Source organism: Drosophila gunungcola, unplaced genomic scaffold (genome assembly GCF_025200985.1).
Source record: "Drosophila gunungcola strain Sukarami unplaced genomic scaffold, Dgunungcola_SK_2 000001F, whole genome shotgun sequence".
Classification (NCBI taxonomy): Eukaryota; Metazoa; Arthropoda; class Insecta; order Diptera; family Drosophilidae; genus Drosophila; species Drosophila gunungcola.
In genome coordinates, this window is record NW_026453197.1 from 4,679,752 (window position 1) to 4,704,587 (window position 24,836).

At 40.4% G+C, this 24,836-nt stretch overlaps 1 protein-coding gene across 2 annotated transcripts; it reads right to left on the reverse strand.

Moving 5' to 3' along the window:
- Positions 1-1,287: 1,287 nt before the first annotated feature.
- On the reverse strand, positions 1,288-13,673 carry LOC128262555 (homeotic protein spalt-major). Of its 2 annotated transcripts, none has more exons than XM_052996881.1 (4): positions 13,149-13,673; positions 3,867-7,816; positions 3,276-3,352; positions 1,288-2,830 (listed from the first exon to the last, which is right to left on the reverse strand). In XM_052996881.1, the coding sequence occupies exons 1-4, from the start codon at positions 13,297-13,299 to the stop codon at positions 2,827-2,829; spliced, it is 4,182 nt and encodes a 1,393-aa protein (XP_052852841.1). In that variant the 5' UTR covers positions 13,300-13,673; the 3' UTR covers positions 1,288-2,826. The 2 variants fall into 2 exon arrangements, with proteins under 2 accessions (XP_052852841.1, XP_052852840.1); XM_052996880.1 differs by having other exon boundaries at positions 3,272-3,352.
- Between the last annotated feature and the right edge of the window lie 11,163 nt (positions 13,674-24,836).

A 24,836-nucleotide genomic window follows, 5' to 3' on the forward strand; every position in this document is an offset into this window, starting at 1 on the left:
TCAGTTGACAATCAGCAAGTTGGCATATTAACCGTGTTAATTACTCACTGACGGCATAACTCTGTCATGTATCCGGCAGATAAGTAGAGCAGATGTTGCAGTTAATATCTGAGTGAAGGAGTCGCCAGTTTACTTTGTTGCAAGCTTGGCTTACTCATATCCATTAACCAATAATGGGAGAGAGAACAGTAAAATATCAGAAATATAACACAATGCTTACCTTTTGATTTTTGTATATTTAAAAAAAATGTTTTGACTTACAAAAACGTTAATTTACAACAGGGTTTCTTTAATTGCTTAATTTTTACCTAAAACGGTAATATAGTTCAAACTTTGACTAATTTACCTTTTTTGTCCTTTTTACAATTTAACAAATTATCCATCCACCTGTAATTTTTCTAATATGTTTACAATAAAATTTTCACAGCTTGACTTCTAAGCACTACTTTTTAGATTCACTGTTGAAAAGGTTTAAAAAATTTTAGTTCAAAAAGGTATTTTAAGTATCGTTTCAGGAGTCTTTTATATGTTTTACTTAATTTAAGGACTCCCAAACTTCTGAACATTGAATAAACAAAATGACAAATATTTTTTTATAATATTTTTCCAACTTTACTTTTAAAAATAAACAACAAAGCATTAATTTAAGTCTTACAAAAGGGTCTTACAAAAGATCTTTTTTTTTTTGGCTAATCCAATCTACACGCATTCCATTGTTTTATGGCCACCTGGCAAATGTAAAGATGTAAATGACATTTTCAAATCGAAACCAGTCCACACATCCATCACGGCGAGTCGCACAAAAAGCAATCGCGCCACAAACAAACTGGCTGGGAAGCAATCACAATAACAATAACCGAAGAAACACTCAGAACTCAGCGGGTGTCCGTCATTAAAAAGATGACAAAGCGATGTCAACGAGAAATTTTTTGATTAACGACTAAAATGCCAGAGAGCCAAGCGATCGGGTGCTGCGATCGAGATCGAGCCGCGATGTTGAGTGGAATCGAAATGGAGACAACACATAAACAGCCGAAATAAGTTAACCAGAAAAAAGCTAACGATAAACAAAAAAAAAAAAAAACAGACGACAAAACCAGGCAGCAAAAATTTGTTGAAGGTAAAATATCAATTTAAAAGGCAATAAAAATATTTCATTGCTATGGATCAGATCAGGCTGCTCCGCTGGCCCCGTCGATACTCCGTTTCGATTTCGAATTAAAAGATTATGACGATAGTAAACTTAAGACTAATCATTTTTATTACAGTCGGCCCGATCTGTTACCACGAAATATCTCGGAAATCGTTGTTGGGTTTTCCCAGAACCCCGATCGAGATAAGCCAGCCCCGAAAGAAAACTCACAGATGGTTTATTAATTTTTCATAACTTAAATACATATATTTATTTGTTCTTCTCAATAGATTCACTTTTATTTGCATTTTTTGTTTTAGTTTTGTGTGTTTGCTCGGGCTGCGTAATAAATTATGAGACTATGCTTATGCTTACGAACAGAGTGGGGTAACTTTTGTACCCGTGTATAATTTAATTGTGGTAATCAATACATGTACTTAGCGCTAGGGTTAATCCTTCCAATGAAGTCAAATTAGGTGTGTGGGTGTGTGTTTTTGGGTGTTTGTGGGTGTTTGTGGGTCGGGGATGGTCCCCTCGGCTAAAAACTAAATTAACTATGAATGTTAGATATCTTTTGTGGTTCTTTCATCTGTGATATGGAAAGCATTTTGCTGGGCCTTTTCCACTGCGTTTCCCTCAGGCCGCAACGCAAACGTAATTTGTATTTCTTTTTTTTTTTTTTACATTTAATATCACAATTTCTCATATATATTTTTTTTGTCGATTTTTTCCATTTTTATTCCTAACCCATTCTCGAAAGCAAAGCGTTTGGATTTCGAAATGTGTGTGTTTCTAATATGTGTGTGTATACGAAGTATGTACAATAGGTGGAAAATAAATCTAATTTACGAGTAGTAGGAAACAAAAGCCTGCGCTCGGCGTTCGCATCTTAATTTATAGCATGTCATATTATTGCACATTCCAAATAGATTATTAACATATATGCGTATGCGTGTGTCGTCTGTGATGGTTTTGGTTATAATATATCATATATATATATATATATATAGCTATACGTATGTACACATGTCTCGCTTAGGTACCTATCATATTTATATTAGCATATACCTTAAGATTTGCTTTAAATTCGAATTTTGATTTTACTACGCCTTCACTTCACTGCCTGCTTCAGCTGCGGCTGCCGCTTTTAGTTTTGTGGAACATGAAACGCTATCAGTCTCTCAATAGCAAGCAGCCTTTGGTTCCATCTGAATCTGAATCTTTATTATCGTATAGCTGGAACACAAATCGCTTTTGATGCATCTTTGGATACGTTTCATGATCCCTCCTTTAGTATTGGTGATCGTGTATTCAGCGAAATTCTTCGCGAACGCGCCAGATCATTAAAAATTGTTTATGAAAGTGCTCGGAGCTTCAGCAAAATCAGCAAATAAGAAATCGATCATGGTTGAAAACTCTTCGCTTTTCTTTTCACTCGGAACAACAATCAGATATTATGTTTGTGGGCAACAATTTGAAATATAAACACGACTAATCTTCACCCACTCTCGTTTCGCTCTAAGTCTTGAGATCATTTGGTTGCGAGAATCGATTGCATCTTGACTGAGTCTGGGCTGCGATCGCCAGCCTCCTTTCTGGGAGCAAAGTGATCTTGATCGCCGATATTGGCGATATTGATCGTTATCGTGCTAGTATCGAGTGCTTTACTTATTCGCGATCATCGTTCCACTCACTCATCTGGAAAAAGAGAGAGCAAAGGGAAAAGTTTGGTTAGTAAAATTGAAATAATATTTTTGAGGTATTTAAATAAAGTGGATGATGGGATGTCAAGGGATTTCGGTGGATTGTTAATTGACTTATGTTCTAGGCCTCCCCAAAAATAATTAATTTATACAAAGACAAGTAAAATTATAAGCATATTCAAATTTTACAAAAAAATTAGTACCAAAATTTTTAAAGACCATTTCTTTCAAGTAAATAAAAAGTATGTTAACCCAATTGATTAATAACAAAATTATGTAAGGCATTGAGATAGGGGATGGGAAATGGGATGGAAAATAAAAGGGCAAATATATAAAATATGATTATATATATGATTAATAACTAAACTGCGTAAAGGTTTGGTATGGGATAGGTTAGGTTGGCATGGGATGGGATGGGGATGATTGGAAGACTTACATACTTTACGGCACGATTTCTGAAGGTCTCTTGCTCCATGTCGCGGATTTTATGAGTTAGCATGTGTTGCTTCAGGTTGCCCTGGAAAAATAAGCGGAAAAAAAGAAATTTGTTCATCAGAATTCTGGTTTAAATTTCGTTTTAAGTGTAAGCTACCCAGTTTGCTAGCCCCTTACAGTGGTAAAAAAAAGTAAGTGAAAGTATTTCAAATCTATTTAAATATTTGTTGCTTTAGTTATTTTTAATATGGAAAATTCAAATTTTTTTTAAATTTTTGTTAAAATTTTAATTTTACTATTTTTGGTATAGATAATAATATAATTTTAAATTGGATAAATTTATAAAAAATATAATATATTAAATCATTCATTTGAATATGCATTGCGTATAAATTATTATTATTATTTAATTGAAATATGTAATTTGAAGTATTGAATCAATAGCCTAATATATATTTTAACTATCCGTTTTTTACGAGTGCAGAAAACATGGCTTTAAAAATAAGGAAAACCTGACCAAATATGGAATGCTTAATTTAAAGGCCATGGATGCCATTTATCCCAGAATTAATAAATGTATTTTTGAGTAAACTCACCTTGGTGGTGAAGCCGCGGTCGCAGATGTTGCACTTGAAGGGCCGCTCCTTGGTGTGGCTCCGGTAGTGGATCTCGAGGGCGGAGTGGCAGGGGAATGTCTTGTAGCAGATGCCGCAGGTGGTGCTGCCCCGCACCCCGCTCAGCGCCAGCGGGTTGAAGGGGGCGGCGGGCATGACGGACTGGGCGATCTGGTTCATGGCGTTGCACATATTCTGGGTGGTGGCCGGCGGGAAGAGCGGCAGGTTGGGGAACATCCCAAAGGGCGGCCGGGCGCCCATCATTGGATTTGGCGGCGGTCCCGCCCCAGCACCGCCCTCCTGCCGCCCCTGACTGTTTTGCGGCGGCGACTGCCGCTGGCCTGCCGCTGCTGCTGCTGCGGCGGCGGCTGCTGCTGCTGCAGCTGCTGCGGCCTTCTGCTGCGCCTCCGCAGCCTCGCGACGCAGTTGCTCCTGGTGCTGATGCAGGGCGGCCATCTGCTGGTGGTGATGATGCTGCGCTGCCGCCGCCGCTGCCACTGCCGCCTGTTGCTGCATCAGGTGGTGGTGCTGCTGCTGCAGATGGTGCTGCAGTCCGGGCGGCAGGCAGTCGATGCCCACGGTGGGCGGCAGGGGGGCATGGCCGCCACTGGGACTCCGTGCCGGACTCGCCGGCTTCTCCTTGGGCGGCAGCGGCGATCGCGAACTGGAACCGGAGGTGGGTGCCGCCCGGGGTGTCAAGTCCAAAGCGCCCTGCGAGACATCCGATCGGGCGGGCGATGGACTGGGCTTGGGCACCTGCGCCCCCGAGTGGTGCACACTGGGCGAGGTGGGCGCCGAGGTGGAACCGACCGAGTGGCCATGACTGGAGGCCGAGGATCTCGGCCTCACCGGATTGGTGTTCACCACACCGGTGGCATCGATCCTCAGCTTCTGCTCGAACAGCAGCGACTTGAAGTCATCGCCAGAGCGGGGTCTATCGCCCTCCGGCTCCAGGTGGCTGCTCGAGAGGTGCTCCGAGGAGACGCCGTCATCGTCGTACTCCTCGCCACAGTCCATGTTGTCGTCCAGATCGCCCTGCGACGACTCCGAACCCAAAGCGCCATTGTGGCCGCCATGATTGGGCGGACCACCTGGACCGCCAGGACCACCGGGCAAAGCTCCGAAATGGAAGGCGGCCGCCGCGAAGGGGTTCATGAAGTGGCCCGGCATCATCGAGGGCGGCGGATCACGGATCTCGGCCGCCTGGATCTGCTCCGGCGTGAGATCGGTGGGCTCGCCCGTGTGCAGGCGGATGTGCTGCTGCAGAACGAGGGCATTGGAGTACTTCTTGTGGCACACCGGACACTGGTGGAAGTTGCGCATCGGCGGACGGATCTTGTGCACCGCCATGTGCGTCTTTAAATTGCCCTTGGTGGTGAAGGCCCGGCCGCAGATGCGGCACTTGAACGGACGCTCGCCGGTGTGCGTGCGGTAGTGCATCTGGAGGGCACTCTTGCAGGACAGCACCCGGTCGCAGACGACGCACTGGTTGGGATCGCTGATCTTCTTGTTCTTCATCAGCTCCTTCAGCTTCATGGTCTCGCACGTGTTGGACACCTCGATGAAGTTCTCCCACGAGTTGTCGTTGCTGTGTGGGCGTGGCAGCAGGGCGGCCATTTCGTGCTTGATGGGATTAAAGGCGAACGGTGACCTGGCCAAGTGTGGGTGTGGGTGATGGTGTTGCGGTGGCATTCCCGGCGGCAAAGCTCCTCCAGCTGGAGATCGCACGGGTGAATGGTGCTCGGGGGACAGGGTCTTGGCGGTGGTGAAGTTGAGGGGAAAGCGCTCGGCGAAGAAGTCCTCGCGGGGAGGCAATTGACCTGGAGTGGGCAGGTGATCCAGGTGGGATCCGGATGAGCCGGGCGAGGGTTGTGGGTGCATCAGGGCGGCCGGTTGGATGGGCTGCACCACCGGCGGATAGCCCAAGTGGCTGTGGCCATGCCTGTGCTGGTGATGCTGGTGGTGATGATGGTGGTGCTGCTGCTGCAGATGTTGGCCATGTGGGGAGCGTTCTTGTGGCAGAGGAGAGGGCGTCCTTCGCGGTTCCGTGCGGTGATCCTCCTCCTTGGCCTCCGCCTCCAGCTCAACCTCCACGCGCTCCTCCTTGATGCGCACCTCCAGGGGCAGCGGTTCTGGCTCTGGATCAGAGCACTCTTGCTCCTGCTCCCGCTCCCGCTCCCGCTGCAGTTCACGCTCCCGCTCCTGCTCCTGTTCCTGCTCCAACCGCTGATCCTTCTCCTCCTCCAACGGCTCGTGCTTCACCACCGGTTCATCCTCCTCCAAGCGCGGCGATGGCTTCCTCAGATCCGTGGGCAGATCCTGCGGATAGAACTGATGCGGAGCGGCGGCGCCCAGACTCTTCAGGATCTCCATGGGCGGACGGTAGAGGTTCTGCAGGCCGGGAAAGGCGGGCGCAAAGTGTGAGGCGGGGGCGGCGCCCAATGGGGGCGGGGCCGGGGAGTGGGTGGGCGAGCTGTCCGTGGGCGACATCTGGTCGAGCAGCGGCGGATGGAACTTGTCCATGTGCTCCGGAATGGGCGTGGCATTCATGGGCACGTGGGGGAACTTCTGGGCATGCCGCTGGAAATGGACCTTCAGGTTGCCCTTGGTGGTGAATCGACTGCCGCACACGTTGCACTTGAAGGGTCGCTCGCCGGTATGCGATCTGATGTGGATCTGGAGCGCCGAGTCGGAGCCAAAGACCTTGCCGCAGTACCGGCAGCGGTGCTTGAAGAAGGGCTCGTTGCGACCCTTGCCCTCGCCCGCCTTCTCGCCGAAGGCGAAGTCATCCGCCATGCTGTTGGCCAGGATGCCCTGCGAGGCCGAGTCCAGTACCTCCTGGGCGCGCTTCTGCAGCAGATCCAGCGAGTTGGGTTCGGGCAGGTCGTCGTGGTGTGTGATGATGCTGGAGGCCAGATCGGAACTCCCAAAGGGCAGCGGAGTGTTCTCCATTTCCTTGAGCTTGGCCAGCGCATCCAGGGCGGAGTCACCCTTGTGCGCTCCCTCCAAGCTTGCCCTGCGATGCGGCTGGCCGTCGTGGTCCTGCTCCCGCCTCCGCTTCAGCGATTCCGCTGGAGATCCAGAGGATTCTCGCAGTGGAACACCCGCGTTTATCAAGTGCTGACGCGCCTTGGCCTCCGCCATGCGAGCCTCGGCCTTCTGGCGCAGCTCCATGTCCGCTATGCGCTCCTCCTCCTCGTAGGTGTCCGTCTGCTCCTGCTCCTGCTCCTGCTCCTGATCCTGGTCCTGCTCCTCGTCCAGGTCGTCCTCCTGCTTGGCCTGGTTGAGGGCCAGCTGCGACTGCAGCTGCTGGATGAGCTGGATCTGGAAGAGCTGCTGCTGCTGCAGATTGAAGAGGGTCTGCTGCAGGAAGGCCAGCTGCTTCATGGCCGCCTCGTTGTCCGCTCCACTGGAGCCGTTGGCAATGGTCTTTGCCGCAAACTGGGCAATGGCCATCTGCATGTTCTGGATGGCCTCCAGAGTGACCGGAGCACCGGCCGCCGCTCCTGGCAGAGCCACCTCCGTGCTGGGCACTGCCGCAGTACTGCTGGGCGGCTCTTCGGACATCTCCACATCCACATCGATGTCCCGCTCCTTCTCCTTCTCGGAGCAGCGCTCGGTGGCCGCCTCCTCGGCACTGGCCTCCGCCACCGGGGAACTGGGCATGGAGCCACTGGCATTGGGCTCCCTTTCCCTTTCCCGCTCCTCCTCCTCCTCACTTAGCTTTGTCATCGCCACCCGGTTGTTGTTGTCCTCCACGGACTCAATCTCAAGCTCTGATTTTACCTCTGGTTTCCTGTCCTGGTGCAACTGGTGCTCCTGCTCCTCGTGCTGCTCCTCCTCCGGCTCGGGACTCCGGCTGGGACTGGCCGTGGTGGTGGCCGTGGTCAGTGGCGAGCAGCCACCATTCTCCTCCTGATCGCTACCAGTGTCTGCAAAAACAGCCAATAACATATTTCAATTTAATTATGTTTCACAAGGAAAAATAAAATTAACTAAAAGCTCAGTTAATAACAACTTTTTCAAAACACAAAAAATATGGTTAAGATTAATATTCTAATAAATATCAATACAAAGTCTTTAATTACATTAAATATTTGTCACGCTAACAAATATTCAAATTCAAAAACATGAATTTGTTTGCAGTTATTGCACCCAAAAAAGTTAAAGCTTAAAGTGTGTATTGAAAATAAGCAATAATATCAATAATAATAACCCCTGAACTTTTTAGTTTTATTTGTATACCAAAGAGTCTAAAACTGTATGCCTAAGGCCTTATTTTTAAACCACAAAGGTTTTTTTTTGATACTTTCGGGTTAATACTCATCTTATTTATAAGTTTTTCATACCCAATAGGTTAAAATTCATTTAACAATAATTAAGTTTCTAGGAAATGGTTTTTTTTGGGTGGAACAACATTCATTGAAAGTATTAAATAAAAATTAGCTTTATAAGATGTGAAGCCAAATGTACCCATTCCTGTTTTGCAATTTCCATTTAAATCATAGCTAAACAAACCAAACTATAATGATTCAAATATTTTATTGTTAATCACTTAACAGTGATTATCATAAGTTTTTCTGCGTAGAGCAAAGCAGCCCATAGGATGCAGTTGGAGTGAATCCAAAATAGTCGGAGGCTGGCTGAGATTGCTGCCCATTTTCCGATAACTCAACTACCTGTTAGCCGCCCCCCGCCGCCGCCCCCTCTCCGCCCCTGCTGCATATGACTTAATCGCCGGCAATTGTTCATTGCAATGCGTTGAAGTTGCTGGCGGGAGTGGGGATGTTGCTGCTAGTTGCTACTGCTGCTAGTTGCTGCTGTTGCTGCTGTTGCTGTTGCTGCTGCCAACTGAATGCAATTACATTTCTTGTTGAAGCATGTGTTCTCTCTCCTTTCCCTCGGCCGCAGCTGTTTTTTTTTTGTTTTATTTTTCTGCCCACAATTAGTCTCCAAGTCGATCACTGGCTGTTGCAATTGTTGCTGCTGCTCGTGTTGCTGCTGGCCGACTGATGCTCAATTGTTGCCAGGTGAGCTGTCCAAGGGGAGAAAGCAGTTGACAGCCGTTTGGCCTGGTCCAGTGCCTCTGACTAATTAATCGCGGCGAGCCTAAAAAGCAAACCAAGTCAAACATTGGTCCACCAGCAACATCCCCAGCAACAGCAACATCAGCAACAGCAACATCAGCAACAGCAACAGCAACATCCCAGCAACTTTTGCCGCACACGCACATAAAATATAATTTATGATAAGTCAGAGCCAACGAACTGGGGCCACACTCGTTCGATATATATAATAAAACATATTTCTGCACAAATCAAACGAGTTGGGCGAGTTTTCTGTTTTCTGTTTGCTGTTGTCTGTTTCTGTTTTTGTCCACAAAAGATACACAGATACAGATACATGGACGCGAAGTACAAAAAGATATGCAGATAGAGCGCCTGGAGACTATCAGCACCATTTGCATATCGATCGCATTAATATTATTTGTATTATTACTTTTTGGAGGCGAATTTAATTTTAAGATTTTTTTTTTGCCCCCCCCTGAGATTCAATTAAAAGTGCTTTTTGTCGGCATTTTTTGAGTTTTGAGACCTGCAATTGCAGTTCAAAAACGAAACCGCTCGGCCGAGAAGTTATGATTATGATTGCTGATAAGTGAAGTGTATTTTAATTAATTGAAATTAATTATAATGCTGCCATAAACCTTTCAAGACAGCGACGGCAGCGCACAACACGAGAAACAAAACAACTTCCAATTATGACGAACATAAAATTGTCTCGAACATGGTTAAGTCATTTTGCAATTGGTAATAAAATTGTTAAATTTACAATAACAATAAACGCAGCTTGTTTATGGTGTTGATGCTTTTGTTGGTGTTGGTGTTGCCCCAAAGACAGGGAGATATTGCCCCGTCTGAGGCCATTGCCTTAGCCCCTTCCGATTCAGTTTCGATTTGGACTCTTAGTTTGCCGTATTTTAGTTGCTGCTGCCCGGACGCGTGGGCGCCCAAAACAAAATATCCAAACATTTAACTAAGTCTATATATATACACACTCATGTGTGCGAGCTGGTGAGCCGCTTAAAGATTTATTTTTTGTCTACCCAAATCGTATTTTGTTCTACTGACAACCGGCGAGGTTCATTCCGCCCGTGCGCTCTGCATCTGCCAGATAAATAAATATGAAATTGTGAAACGAGACGAAATTATATTTCCCATTGTTGGAGAACACAAACCGCTTCGATATAAATTAAATCGCGCAAGTTTAAAGGTGGATTAAGTCAAGTCATAAATTCGGCCGCGTCTGTTGGCTAAAATCGAATGAATTATTCCCGCTCCTCGTGCGCAACTAAAGCGAATAAATCCCTCGTACAAAAAACGATTGAAGAGCATGTTGGCCCGCTTCGCCGCCCTTAAATACTCATAATTGCTAACCCAGTCTGTCCATCAACTCATTAACCAATGTCAACTTTTAGCGTTTTTATGTGTCCAAATATTTTCAACGAAATTTTGCCGCAAATAAATTTTGTTTTGGCTTATTTCAGCTTTCAGCAAATCAATTTTTTACCCGATCTTGGGATAGTGTGAACTGGAATATTTTAGGAATATGGAAGTATAAGTTAACAAAACATAAGCCATTTAAATTTATTTTTCCATGAACTTTATAGGAATGCATTCTTTTTTTTAAAAAATTTAATATCTATCCAAAACAGAGTTGTTAAAAATGTAAAGTGAAATCTTTAATAAGACCATAGAAATATGGTACATATATATTCAATGTGGCTTAAGAAAAGATACTTTTTAATTATCTTTTTTTTTTAATTTGTTACAAGATCAATATTTATAATATTTTTCTTTCTGTGTGCTGAACTCAATATCTCCTTGGAATCGTACCTCTACCTCGACATTTTTCAGTTCATTCCTCTAGCACTGACTTTTGCATACGCCTCGACTTTAGTTCTGGGCTGACTTTCAATTATTCCATCGTCATATTCAATATGCAAATCGCTGCGAACCAACCGTGAGCTCGCTGGCCTGAGGTGAACAAAAATGTTCAGCCAATTGGAAAATGCAAAATCAAAAAAGAAATGCGAATAAACTACATAAAGTATACACAAAGTGAGCGATCTGAAAACAACAGAGGCACATCGAGTGTGTGCCATAATTGAATAATATATCCAAGTCCGGTCTGATCGGATTTGGCTTTCATAGGTCATGCTGGCGGAGCCCAGCAATTGAATTTCACATCAAAGTTTTAGGCAAAAAAAAAAAATCGCATAAATAAAAATAATTAAATAATTAATGCCATTAAGTTATGCGAGCGCGACTTCGATTACAAAATAAAGCGACACAAATTGATGAGCATTTCCATATTCACAGAATTAGCTTTGTACCGACTAAAAAGGTATATAGTCCATATACAGTCAATCGAAAATTAATAGGGCCACATGTATTAAAACTGTATCTCTTTGCAGGAATGAAATTCAAATTCAATTTACAATATAGAAGTGTCCATTACCTGCCCAAAAAAAAAATGTCGGCGTTATTTTAGAGATAGTAAAACAAAAAAAAAAGTAGATATCGTTTACATTTTTAAAAACAATAATTTTATTAATATTGTATAATCTTCTTAATATTTCTCAAATGACTGTAAATCATATGGAAACAAGCGCCAACTCACTGCGAATCTGCTTCGAATTTCGTTTTTTGCGATATTAATTTTATTTATTATCCCGCACTAATGAGTTAACATTTATTAATGCCCGAAGCAGCAACAACATCACATGTGAATACACAACTTATATACCTATATGCCATCATATGCGGTGTATAAATAAAAACCGCGCCAAACAAATTGATAAAATGAAAAAATATCCTCATCTTCACGCACACATGCAAAATGTTTATCACCTTTTTAAAGCTTATGGGCAGCAATTTTCAAAATTTAATGTGAACTCATTTGTAATTATGGACAAAAGCGTATATATGTGAGTTTAAATATATACACATTCTGGGTTTTGGAAAATAAAATTGAATATAAAAAACTATATTCCGATAAGTTATTTTTAAATTAAAGGAAACCCATATTTAAATCTTTTCCTAAACGGAACAAACTTTAATATAAGTTTTAAAGAGGAAAATAAATTAAAATCATTTGAGTTTGAAAAATGCCATAACCAATATTGCCTCACTTCCTTTAGTCGTAAAACTCACTTGATTCAGCAGACTTTAAAATTTCAATAAATATAATTAAGTTCGCTGGAATGCAAATGTTCAAATATCGAAGCTTTCAAAACCAATTAAAGAAACACACCTGCCAAGAGGCCTCCAAAAAATAAACACAACAGAAACTCATTTTTGTGCCTTTCCCAAAACGTATTTCTATATAAAATGTGCCGAAGCAATATTTAAATCATATCGTTTTTAAGTTGCTCCATTAAAACGAAATCGATTTTTGATTTATCATAAAAAACAAGATTGCAAGGGGGTGCGAGGGGGCTATAGCCAATAGTAGCGTTAACGTTCAAATTAAATCAAATCAGAAACTGGAAATGCAAAACCGAAGAAATATAGTTTATATGTATAAATTTGTTAATATTATCGAGGGAAAAACTGGTGCACACGTTGCAGCCATAAGTTTCTAAGTCTGTATTCACCATTTTTAAAGACCTGATAAGCTATGCTCAAATTTGAAGCCTATTTAAATCGCCTGCCTACGATTTTTCGACTGACGCCACAGTTATTAATGTTTTTCCAAAATTTTTGTTTCCATTTCGTAGTCTTATCAGTCAAATGGAAAACGGTTAGGGTCCAAACTTGTTGTTGAAGAAATTCAAGAAGTTGAGTTGGACAAGGGAAACAATAATGACAAATTTGTCAACCAATTTTAAATGGTTCAGGTTTGCATTAAAATCGGAAAATGGTTTCCAAATTTGTTTTATGTTTCGTTGATTGGAAAATACTTTCTAATTTGTGCTTGTGTTGAAAACTTTTACAAATGACAAATGGGATAACAAAATATAAAAGACAGCCGCCAAACTGTTTGTTTTATATTCTCTTTGTGTCTCGTCTTCAAAAAATCTGACTTTTTTGTCTGTTAGAAATTTCAATTATGTCAGAAACAATTAAAGACATTTCATTTTTGGCAACAGTCAAAGATTATGTTCTTGGTTTTGCTTTTTTACTAAATGCATTATTTAACAAATAACTGTTTCTTATTGTATGGATTGATCTCCCCACAAATAAAAGATTTTCCGCTCACCTTTGTCGGCGCTGCGTGCACGATCCTTCAGCTGTTTGACAATGCCATATTTCACTGTACCAAATTGTATCATTTTATTGATGGTCTCCTGGTGATTATCCTTGAAGTCACTACGCATCGCACACAGAACGTTGGACAGGTGATTTTTCATCAAGAGAACTTTTTTTAGCACTTTTGTGGCGTGTGTTTTGTTTATTTTTTTTATATATTTTAACTTAGCTTGATCATTGCACTGTGTTTTTCTTTTGGTTTTTTTTTTGAAGGGGGGAAAATAACTTTTGAACACTTTTGTGTTTTGCCGTCGGCAGTGGGAAACGCGTATTACCGCTGGCCTTAGCGCGTATTTAATTTATTTAACGTGTTTAGCTGGTGGTTAAGCTACAGCTGCCCGTTGATTGTCATCGTTTGTGGGATTTTCGCGGCACTTAAGGAAAACTCGCTGTTCAAACTGTGCGCGTTACGCATACGCAACGTGGGCCGGGCTGCGTCACTGAGAGAAATCGAGTGCGCGCTGCGAACGTTCTGCAAGTCCAAACACGAATGACACAAACAATAACAGGCCCGCCAGACCTCGATGTTCGAAGCGCTCGGCTTTTTTTCGGCTGACTTCGTGAGCGGACCGGTTTGCGCGCTGGTGTGTGCGTGTGTGTATGTGTGGCTGCGTTATTACATCCTGACAATCATTCAGCCAACCCACCTTATGCTCACTCACACTCACACGCACGCACACACGCTCTCCCGCTCGCATTTCATATTATTTTTCATATGCGCCTCTCGCTCGCTCTCATCATAATTTTTATTAAATTGCTGTTACTGTTACTCTTGCCGGCCCGCTCACTCTCCTGTGTATTTTTATTGTTCGCCTCGAGGATGCTCAGCCGCAGTCGCCGTTTTTACCTGAGCATTTTTTGTTGCCCCTCGTCAGAGTAAAAATAAGAAGAAGCAGCAACTTCCTTCCGCCTTCTGCGGCTCACCTTTGCGCCATTGTTGTTGTTGTAATTGTGAATGCCCCGTCTCGCTCGCTCTCTCGATTAATAATTTATCATAATTTATAGGAGGGGAGTGCCCCTCTCCTTGAGGCCCTTGGGCAGCCTGCCATCTCGCTCGCTCTCGCGCAAGAGAGCCTGCCATTTGTTGCGCCCTCTTTCGCTCTCTCTCTCTCTCGCTCGCTTTCCCGCACTCGCCATCTCGTTCTTCGGCGCAGTTATGAGCGTTGTTGTTGCCTTTTTTAATTTCGGTTTTATAAGATTTTGTGTTCTTCGCTATTGTTCGTATGAAAACCCCCTTTTTTATCGGAGAATTCTGACTTGGGTGACTCCGCTTATTCGTCAGTTTATCTGGCTGTGTGTGTGTGCGAGCTGCTGTACGAGTGTGTGTGTGTGTGAATATTATGAACCATTCATCAAAATGTTTTCTTTTTTTTGGCTTTCTGACTTTTGGGCAACTCCCACTTCCTTAATTATTTTCTTTCCCTCTCTGCAGCCGAAGAATTTTTAACATTTCAAGACTTAGCACTATAAACTTTCTTACCGACTCCCATTTTAATTGCAAATGTTCTTTTGTCTGGCTGAAACACCTGGCGATAGGCACTTTTTGGATCCATTTTTTAACTGCACAATAAGAAACATTTGGCAAATGAGTTATGATTAACCGAGTATGGGAGTGTTTTGAAGGTTTCTCGGTCCAATTGTGAGTAACCATCAATTAGGGACCGTCGATTGTTTATGGAAAATCAATTAAGCAATTGAAATGGTTATTATTAACATCTAGTTTTGGGCTATTCAGAACACATTTTGTTGTTTGGATAAGTCATTGAACATTCATGAAACTGTTAAAAAAACACTTTTATTTGATGATTAATATGTTCATGATTTCATAATGATGAAATAATTGAGAAAACTGTCAAAATGTTCTATAAATAGTTACTTAAATGTATAGTTTAAGGAATGAAATAATAAATAATAATACAATTTCTAATCTTATTTTAAAATTATATTTATTGATTCAATTCAAGTGTTCTTGAAATAAAAATATTTATTTTATCAGTCATAGTATTTGCTACTTAAAATATATAGTTACAATGATATTAATAAAGGTATTAGTCTTAAATTTGTATGATTTGAATACTGCTATGTACCTCGAGTAATTTCAGAATCCCATATAATATGTTAAGAAACTATCAGTCTAGGATAAGTTTATGATCGATTACCCCAGTTCTGGGAGCTACTTACACCCAGAAATTGACTTTATTACCGAACCCCCAGGAATGCGAAAGAGAGGGCACGAAGGTCCTCGGGAAAAAACAACAATAAGCTGAAATAAAAGGAGGCATTAATAATGCTGCCTGCGTCGACGTCGCTGCCGCCAAGTGGGCGTAGGGAGCAGTGGAGGGGCTGTCATAAATTTCGAGACCCGAAGAGAGCGCCAATAAAATGCAGAAAACTGGAGGAGTAGGAAATAATACGTATTAAAAGGCGAAAGAAAGACGGCAAGCAGGGGAAAAAAAAGTGAGGAAAAGAGTCGAGAAAGGAGATGGGGTGGGAAAACCACCTTGCGCACCAGTAAGAAAAAGCCACTAACACCAGCCGAGAGTAGTGTGTGTGCGAGAGAGGGTTTGTTTATGTACAGGGCAAATACATAATTCATAACGCTCATATTCGCTCATTTTGCAGCTGCTTCGACCAACGAAAAAGCGGATCTGCCCTTTTCATATCTGCCATCATATTCGCACCCACACCACGGCATGGCTCACACTAACGCTCCCCCACCCCCCACACACGCATACTGACAGAGCAGACAAGTTTTTGATAGACTCTCATAATCATAACGAAAACAACAACAGCGCATCGCTGCCTCTCGCTCTTTGACTGCTGCCTACAGGTTGCCTTCTCTCTTCCTCTCCCTCCCTCACTCTCTCCCTCGCACATATGCGCGCTCTGCGCTCATTTTCGAAATGCCAACTATTTCTGTCGCACTCGCGCACGCTGTTTCTCCCAACAGCGCTGTTCCTCTCCGCTGTTAGGCTAAAACTCTTATACGGCCTTAAAGTAACAGAGTTCGAAAATGTTAGTATCTTCGAAACGGGGCAAAACCATGTAATGTTAAAGTTATCAAGTCAATACTCTGTTATTCGATCTAAAATAAAGTTATTTCATTTTTATTAACAAATGTTATCGTACAATTTATTTGACTTTTTTTTGACAAATAAATCAATTTTATTTTAAGTCATTATTATTATACATATTGGTATTAATTTAAAATTGTAATTATATATTATCTAATAACAAATAAATAAGAAATAATAAAAAATAATTTAATTTTATATATAAAATATATCCAAGTTAAGGCACACAACTCTATTTCTCGAGACTTCCTGAAAACGGTCTTAGATGTTTGATGTATATGCAGATTGTGATGGCATCGTTAAACTTTTTAAATGCGCACGATATATGGTTAGATTTTGACTAGCTATGAATAAACCATTTTAAAAATCCATTAGCTTCATAACCATAAACAATGGAATGGATATATTTTATATTTTTTCGCTAAAACTCAATAAAGTCAGTCATAGGGTTGTTTTATTAACTCCAAAAGCGGAAAATTTAATTTGTTTTTTTAAAGAAGAGAGCCAAATTCAGAGTTTTTTGATTTTTATTATTCTTGTTGTTTGATTTAGTTAATTATTCATTTCAAGCTCACAAAACTAAAAAAAAAATGATCAAAAAACGAAATTCTTCTCTAGGATTTCTTTAGTTTATTATTAACAACATAAATCAGTTTAATTAATGACTTTATAAAGATCGCAAGTCAACTTACCGGTGCTATTATTTTACCATAGATAAAATGTTTATAAAATAATACTTTGTTATTCGACACAAGAACTTTTAAATTTCAAATATAAAATAGCTGAAGTTTTTTTAAAATAACCAGAATAGACATAATATTTTCTTTAAAAATACTATTAATATTAAAATCATAACTAAAAGTACAGCAATTATAACAAACTGAAATAACTATACTTACAACTTCTTAAGAAATAATCTTGGCCTTCCCCTAAAACCACATGTATTGACGTATTCCGCGGGCAGATCTTTAAAGAATCCCAGTTTCAGCCTTTAGGCAGTCTTCAAATTTCGATCCCCATCAATTATTCATTGCCAACCATTGATTGCCCCGTTCCCCAGCAAACAATAATCAAAAATGCAATCGTTAAGCCCCGGTTTTGTCACCCCAATTCTAAAACCCTTTTCCCCGCTCCCCGCTCCACTCTTACCATCAAACCTTAATCTCTAGCCCGAATTTCAATATCGCTCTGCGGTCTCTTTGTCGCCCTAATTTAAAATCCACAGCGAAAACAACATCAGTAAACGAAAGTAAAAAGAAAACAGAAATTAAATGCAACTGAAATAAAATAAAAAACGGAATTACTTCCGTTCGGCTTCGGATCGGTTTCCCCGGGCAGATTTATGGGGCAAGGCACTCAGAAGAGGATCCTGCCGGCGGTTCCCTCAAAGTCCCCGAGGAAAAGCGGCGATGGAAAACCCCGAGGCGAGGGAAATCGACTCGAAAGTGAATGGGAAAATGCGTCGAGCATTTATAAATGCCCGTCGATTTTAGGCATAATTATTGGCCACTCGCGGAGCCAAAATAGATGCATTTTTTTTCGAGCCGCAGGCACGTTCTACTTCTACTTCTGCCCCTTTTTATCTACCGCATGCGTGTCCTGGCAAAAGGATTCGCCCGCCGTTTGTACTGGCCGCTCGCGCTTTTCACACTTGTCTCATTGCCGCTCATAAAAAATTATGGCTGGCCAGCCCCTAATTTGAATTTCCACTGAATACTCGGCCAGCGATATATGGACATGTGAAGTTTTGAGTTCTTAGTGGTGAGAAATGCTCGTGAGTGCTTATACAAGATTTTGGACATTAAAAATAATTTAAATAACATTATTATCATTTCCTAGGCACTGCTTAAAATATATTTAGTTTTTGAATCACTAAATTCTATATTTAAAGACATATTGCAATTTTAAATTTTACTATAACAACATTTAACAACATTTACCCTTAAAATGTGGTCTTAAACTTAGTGTTTATATCTAACCTGAATAATGCTTATTTATCACTATTAATACAAGTTATTTGATCAGTTGGTCAAATAATTTGAATAAATTTATCTAAGGCTAATAGGCCTTTTCATAAAAACATAAAGCATTATATATTCTGATATTATGTGTTATTAATATCTTTTATTTTGTATAAATATGGCCAGCCTAGATGATTTTAAATAACTTTTTTAAATTATTTTACCATCTGACCTAAGCCTTAGTGTTATATTTTTATAAAATGAATTTTAGTACTTAAAAGGGAAAATGTAATAAACAAGAGATCAAATTTTAAGTTATATACTCTGCTATGTTTTATTATATTTTCTTTTCTACGTAAGTGAATGTTTAAATAAGTTTAAATATATTTTTTTTTCAAATTATTGGCCATCTGACCACAGTGATACGCAGTATATATAAAATCAAAATGTGATTACGCTTACGACGCAATATGAAACTAATCTATTTTAAAATGTTTAAGCTATTGTATTTTTATAAATTTAATTTAAGAACCTAAAAGGGAAAAATGTAGTAAAAAAGAGACCGAATCTTAAGAAACCTGGTATAAAAGGTATATTTACTTTTTTATTTACTAAAGCTTTCTTCTTTTTTTGGATTTCCGGGCTTATAAAACATCATGATCATGTAGCAAAAGACTGGGGTAGCAAAATAAGCTTCGTTTTTTATCACGAGGCCATCTTCAGAATGGTAGTCCTCTGCGCATGCGTGACTCCATTGGAGGGACGTGCCCACTTTTTGAAGACAATAATATACTGTGGAAGAAAGGGGGCTACGTGGTCAGAGGGCGGAGATTGGGGGGAGTGTTGGCTTAGGGTGCGTTTTATGGCTTGGATCGAGCTACCGTTTCGGAATTTTAACAATTTGTGAACAGAGTTTTATTTGATTTTAATGTTGAGCACTTTTGCCGCCTTTGTGGTTCACTTTGCCCCGGGCCTGAACACCTCCTCCACTTGGGTTAATTAAAAATTCAAATCGCATTCGACTGAGAAATTTTCTATCAAAATGCGAACTCATTTAAATCGCCTCGAAAACGTTTGATGTTTGGTTTATGAGCCTCGTTCCAAACTCATTTCTCCGACAAATCTTTTTCTGTGGTCCGGGTTATAAACGAAATTATTGTCGGTATATGCAGGTTCTGTAGTTGAAATTAAGCTTCTGAGATTGGAGTTAAGATAAGCAGTTCTTCTTGGTAAACCAATCTGCGTTTTAATTGTATTAAAACTAAAACTTAAATAATAAAATAGTGGTTTTTGTTGTCTGCGCCTCAATTAGTCTGAGTATCTTCTTTAGATTTATTTTTTATTCATTTACCTGATTAAATTTATAGTGAAAAGGCGATTCGATATCCTTTCTCAAGCGATGAACCATAAAATATGTGTGTAATCTCGTTGTTTCCCCCACATAAACACTGTTCATTAAGGCTGGTCACATGTCAATCACTTGGATGAAGTTCATCGGTAGTCGCATTGCTGATTTGGGGACAAAGCCATTCGGGAAGTCGCCGAGGATCGTAAATCTCTGCACTCTGGATGGACACCTGAACAGGCAGAGCTAATAAAAATTAAAAAAAAAAAAAAATGCATTTATGGAGTCCTTTAATAAACTGAAAACAAGGTTCGATTTTCCTCGAGGAGGGCTCGTCGAAAATTTAACAACTCCTCGGGTCGATAAACATTTTTATAGAGCGACATTTAAATATTCCCCGACATCGGGCCAGGTATAATTGCATATAAATCAATGCGGAGAGCGAGGTAGTAGATGCATAATGATATCTTCATGGGCTTCGAGGCCCGGACTCGATCAATATTTCATTGATACGGCCGAGGACACTGCGGGCAAAGGAAAAGCGAAAGGAAAATGCGTAAACAGATAAGGAAAATGTCAACAACTCCGAGGCTTGGCCATAAATTCGATGGCAAACCCAAATCTCATTCCCCTCCCTCCTGTTAGGCAATATTAAAAAGGATTTCCCATTGTCTTAGCTCGAGAAGTACACAAACGTCGGGCAATAATAATTAAAAAAAAAAGTGGAAAACCTTTTTTTACCTGCCCTGATTTTCGAGTCCTGAGTTCTGTTCGGTTGTTAGTCAATGAAATGCAGACAATTGGCGACAAAACTATCGAGCGACTTGACAAAAGCAGAATTATGAACTCAAACAGGTACAGGATCGCCACGACGATCGTGAGGCGCCGTTTAAGTCTGGGCCCACTCATAACTCTCGTGCGACTGGCTGCGATAAGGATTGGGTGCCCGGCCTGGCGCCGATGTCCTTGCGGATGTCCTGTCGTCGGAGGAGCGAGCTGCAGGTGTCCCAGCCGTTATTATTTGTTATTGCTCCTCGCCCCGCTTTGCTCTTATTTTATACATCCTCGAGTAATTGCGCAAATCGAATCAAATCATACTCATGAAATATAATTTGATTTGATTGCCGACAACCGCAGATGGGGTGAATCGAAGTGTTGCCAAGGCAGCGGAAAAACATCTCAAAAAGGGTCTTTAAGGCTGCACAGGAAATTGTTTTAGGAGAAAATTTATATTAATGTTTGGTTTTGTTCGCTTTTACTAAAGAATTGTGTTTATGCAAATCCGAGTTAAGAAATTTTATCCATCTAGAAACTTGTTTTTTTCTTATTTTAAATATAAATTGAAAATTCTTAAGTTTTTGGATTTTATTATTTAGTTTTTATTTTGTTTTATATTAATTTACTGCCCTTAAAAACCAAATTTGGAAGGTCACTTTTTATATCTATCTGTTAACGATTTTTTATTACAATTAAAGAATTGATCATTAAGTAAAAAGATGCTTAAAGCTAATATTATTCAGAAAATATTAATATATTACGGCTGAAAAAAAATGATGTAAACCATTGTCAAAATAGCCCAAAAAAACCCAGTCCATTTTTTGAGGTACAAATTACCACAAAACAGGGACACATATAAGCCTTTTAAGGCAATCGAATTGTTAGTTTATCAGTTAAGTTTATTTTCGATCATTTTTAAAAGTTTTAACTAGAGTTTCTCCTAGACGGTATAGCATTAAATACATTTTTTTTGCAGTGCATCTGCTATCGCTCCTCACGCACGCATAATTTCTGAAGAGCTCCTTCAGCCCATCATCTCTGCGCTACCCAGCACTCTGCTTCCCCTTCCCCTTCGCCTTGCCATTTCCATTCGAGAGTCGAGATTTCATTGTTGGCTTCCTTTGTCAATTGCACTCACTTAACGCGATTTCTGAAGCCCCCGGCCCCGAAGCGTTACACATTTGTTGCATTTATTTATTTATTTGCTGAATGCTGCGAAAATTATATTTGCCCAGCCCACTCGAGTGTCGTTCGTTTTGATTGCGATTGCTCCTTGTGGCCAGCCGCACAAATCACTTCAAAAATTTGTCGAGCATACACGAGTGAAGTGGGGGAAATCGGTGGGATTGGTAGTAGTGACAATCTTTTGTATTTCCCCATTCGCGTGTGCAATTTTTACATTGCAAATATTGTGGCAAAAATGCTGTGGCGAATTATGCTGTCAATTAAGTTGTCTGCAGAGTTAAGGGCTTTTCATTAGCGAGGTGCTGGAATAAGTGCATAATTGGAAAATATTAAATTTGCCCAGATGGCGTTTTTAGGGGTTGTATTTTGCAGCTTTTAATTGTGTTTTAATGAACGGTTAGAACTGTAGAAAATATAATGTATAAGCTTAGATATGTTGAGAATAACAAGCTAAATAATCTTTAGTCATTTAACAAAAGTTAAGCTCTAAGTAAGTTTAAAGTTATAAATCTAGACAGTATTGAATTATTATTTCTGACTTACGTGGTATTAATTTAAAGGGAGAAATTTGTCATACCCATTAGATTAAAATTCATGTAGCAACAGTTTAGTTTCTAAAACAATTTTTTTTTTTTGGGTGTATAAACGTATATTGCCTTTATCATGGGCCGAAAATTAAAATAAAGTCCTTTAAATATATATTTTATATTAAAACAAAATGATTTAAATTGATGCTGATATTGCATCTTGCAATAAACTTCAATCTACCTAATTTTGATAAAAACAAAGACAATATATTAAGATTGATTTTTATTTCTTAAGTATAGCTATGTATTTACGAATGTTATTATTAATATTGAAACAATAAATTAATTTAAAAATATGTAATTTCTAAAGGGATCGACAATAATTTCTGAGGATTATATGAGACATTTAGTTTGTTTTCTAAAAAACGCATTCAAAGTGACGTTTTTCTTGTAAGGCACATGCATTTGCTAATCTAACAACGATCAAAAATGGTTTTTACAGCCCGGGTAAAGAAAAACAAATTGTGCAAAAGGTTCAACAATTAAAGGGCATTTAAGTTAAAGTGTTTTGGGATGGGTAACAACAATAGGCAACATTTAAAAAAGGGTACCGTTCCAGTTATTATAGGTTTAGTGATCCTTACTCCTAATTGCATCTTATCGAGCTGTGAGCCTGCGACAATGAGACACATGATGTCAGACACTGTTCCCAGAACACCGAAATCAAAGTTCAAACCTTTCTCCCAGAGCTCCACAGTAGCTCTCATATGAAAAAAGCTATAAAAAAAAAAACAAATCCAAATTAGATCTGTAAAATTAGGCGCAATTAGAGACAAATTTGGTGAGCTCTTTGAGGGCGATAAGACTGCGAAAAAAGCAGAAGGCGAAGACATAATTGGATTTAATTGCACAACTCTCCGGGAAATAAACAAACGATATCAGATCGATCCGTGGAGAGAGGAGGGTTTTACGAGCGCGTGTCAGAGGCGGACTTTGGGTGAAAGCAGGCCCGGATCGTTTTGATCCATGTGTACCATATTATAAATGTGTTACAGGTAGACAAGCCTGGTTCAGATCCGTTCGACGAAAGGATAAAGGAGCTGCTGGCCATAAAGCGAACCCGCTGCAGTGCAACAATGTTTGTGTTTACGACCTCGCCCCGTCGCCCATTGTCGATCGCTGATCGCACTCATTGTGCTGCTCTGTGCTGCTCTGTGCTGTCTGCTCTACATATAAACCAGACGATTTATCTTTTATTGTAGGTAAACACAGCCCTATGCCATCCTCCGATCTCTCCTCGTTCTCCGCCCAGCTATAACCCGAGTCCAAGGCCAAGGATGAGCCGCGGAGGAAAAATCAAATTTTTATGATCGAACAACGAGCGCTTGCGGAAACATTTGAAAAGCCATAAAATCCCACGAGTGCAACCCTATGACTACACAGAGAATAATTATTCGTTACACTGAGTGTTTTCACAAAAACAGGACGAATTACAAAAAAAATATTCGAAGGAAATATTATTTCAAACAAGCCAAGAAGTTGCGCTTTCTTTTTTATCTTATTTCTTTTTTCGAATGGTTTTGTCTTTGATGAATTAGTAAATTAGTAAATTAAGTTAAAATAAACAAAAAAAAATGTTGTATTGTTTATTGTTTATAGTATAATTTTTGTGTGCCCTTTTACTTTTTTTTTGAATATATATACTGTTCTAAAAGTTTGTCTTATTTTTAGTCCTTACACATACGCTTTAAATAAACGATTTATCTAGTCGTTTTAATATATGCATTTTGATTTTCAAGATAGACTTGAATGCACAATTCTTTGAATAAACATTCTTTCAAATGCGTTATAAGGTAATTTCATTCTATTGACTTACATTTTAATGTCAAGAAATTATAAAAATGTTATAACAAACACTTTAAAGAAAATTAGTCATGATCAAGATAGATTAACAGTCAATAAAATAATAAATAGAAATTGTTCTTCTCAGTGTATTGTCTTGGCACAGGGGTCGCGACCTGAATGAGCTGTGTATATATGGCCTTTAGCGTATAGTTGATCCATAAACGCGTTGCTAGTTGCGTTTTCATTTCTTCATGATTTTATGGCCGGTGCATTTGTTTTCCTTCGGTACAATATTGCTTCAATTTTTCCCAAGTTTTATGGGTTTTCTATTGAAACAATGCCACATCTCCCTTGATCCCTCGATCCCTCGCTTTCGTTCTCTCACTCAGTTTCTCTGTGTGTGTTCGATATTAACGAGTGTTTTTGTGATCCGGCAGCAGTTCGATATATTTGTCTATTTCCAGCTCTCACAACATTTTAATTTTCTCTTTTATTATCTATCACCCGATTGCGGTTCATTATCCTACTCCCTCCCCCCTTTTCTCGGCTACCGCATTTCCAATTCCATTTCCATTTTCATTTCCATATCAACTCCTTCGGGGGGCGGCAGCTTCTGGGGTTTACGACTTTTAATTGATGTTAGTTTTTCCATAATTTATTGTTGCATTTTACGGTTTCATTTTAACCCTTTAATGGCCGGGCTCCGGCTCTTCGCTCCATTCTTCGCTGGAAATCAAAAATTATGATATTTTTTGAAAAATTTTTATTGCCTGCGCTCCGGGTTTCAGAACCATGGGACCACAGAACGTGCCTGTCATCGGCATCCACAGTCACAGCCACATCCACATCCACCTCAGTCTCATCCGGCTGATCAGAGTCATCATCATCTGCACGATTTATGGCATTTGTGGGTAAACACTGGCT

Excerpts from the sequence above, each read along its gene's own strand:
- LOC128262555 (XM_052996880.1), bottom strand. The coding sequence starts at position 13,299 with ATGAAAAATCACCTGTCCAACGTTCTGTGTGCGATGCGTAGTGACTTC. Across the intron at positions 7,817-13,148 it reads TGCACGCAGCGCCGACAAAG|ACACTGGTAGCGATCAGGAG; the intron begins GTGAGCGGAAAA and ends CTGTTTTTGCAG. Across the intron at positions 2,831-3,271 it reads GAAATCGTGCCGTAAAGTAT|ATGAGTGAGTGGAACGATGA; the intron begins GTAAGTCTTCCA and ends CTCTTTTTCCAG.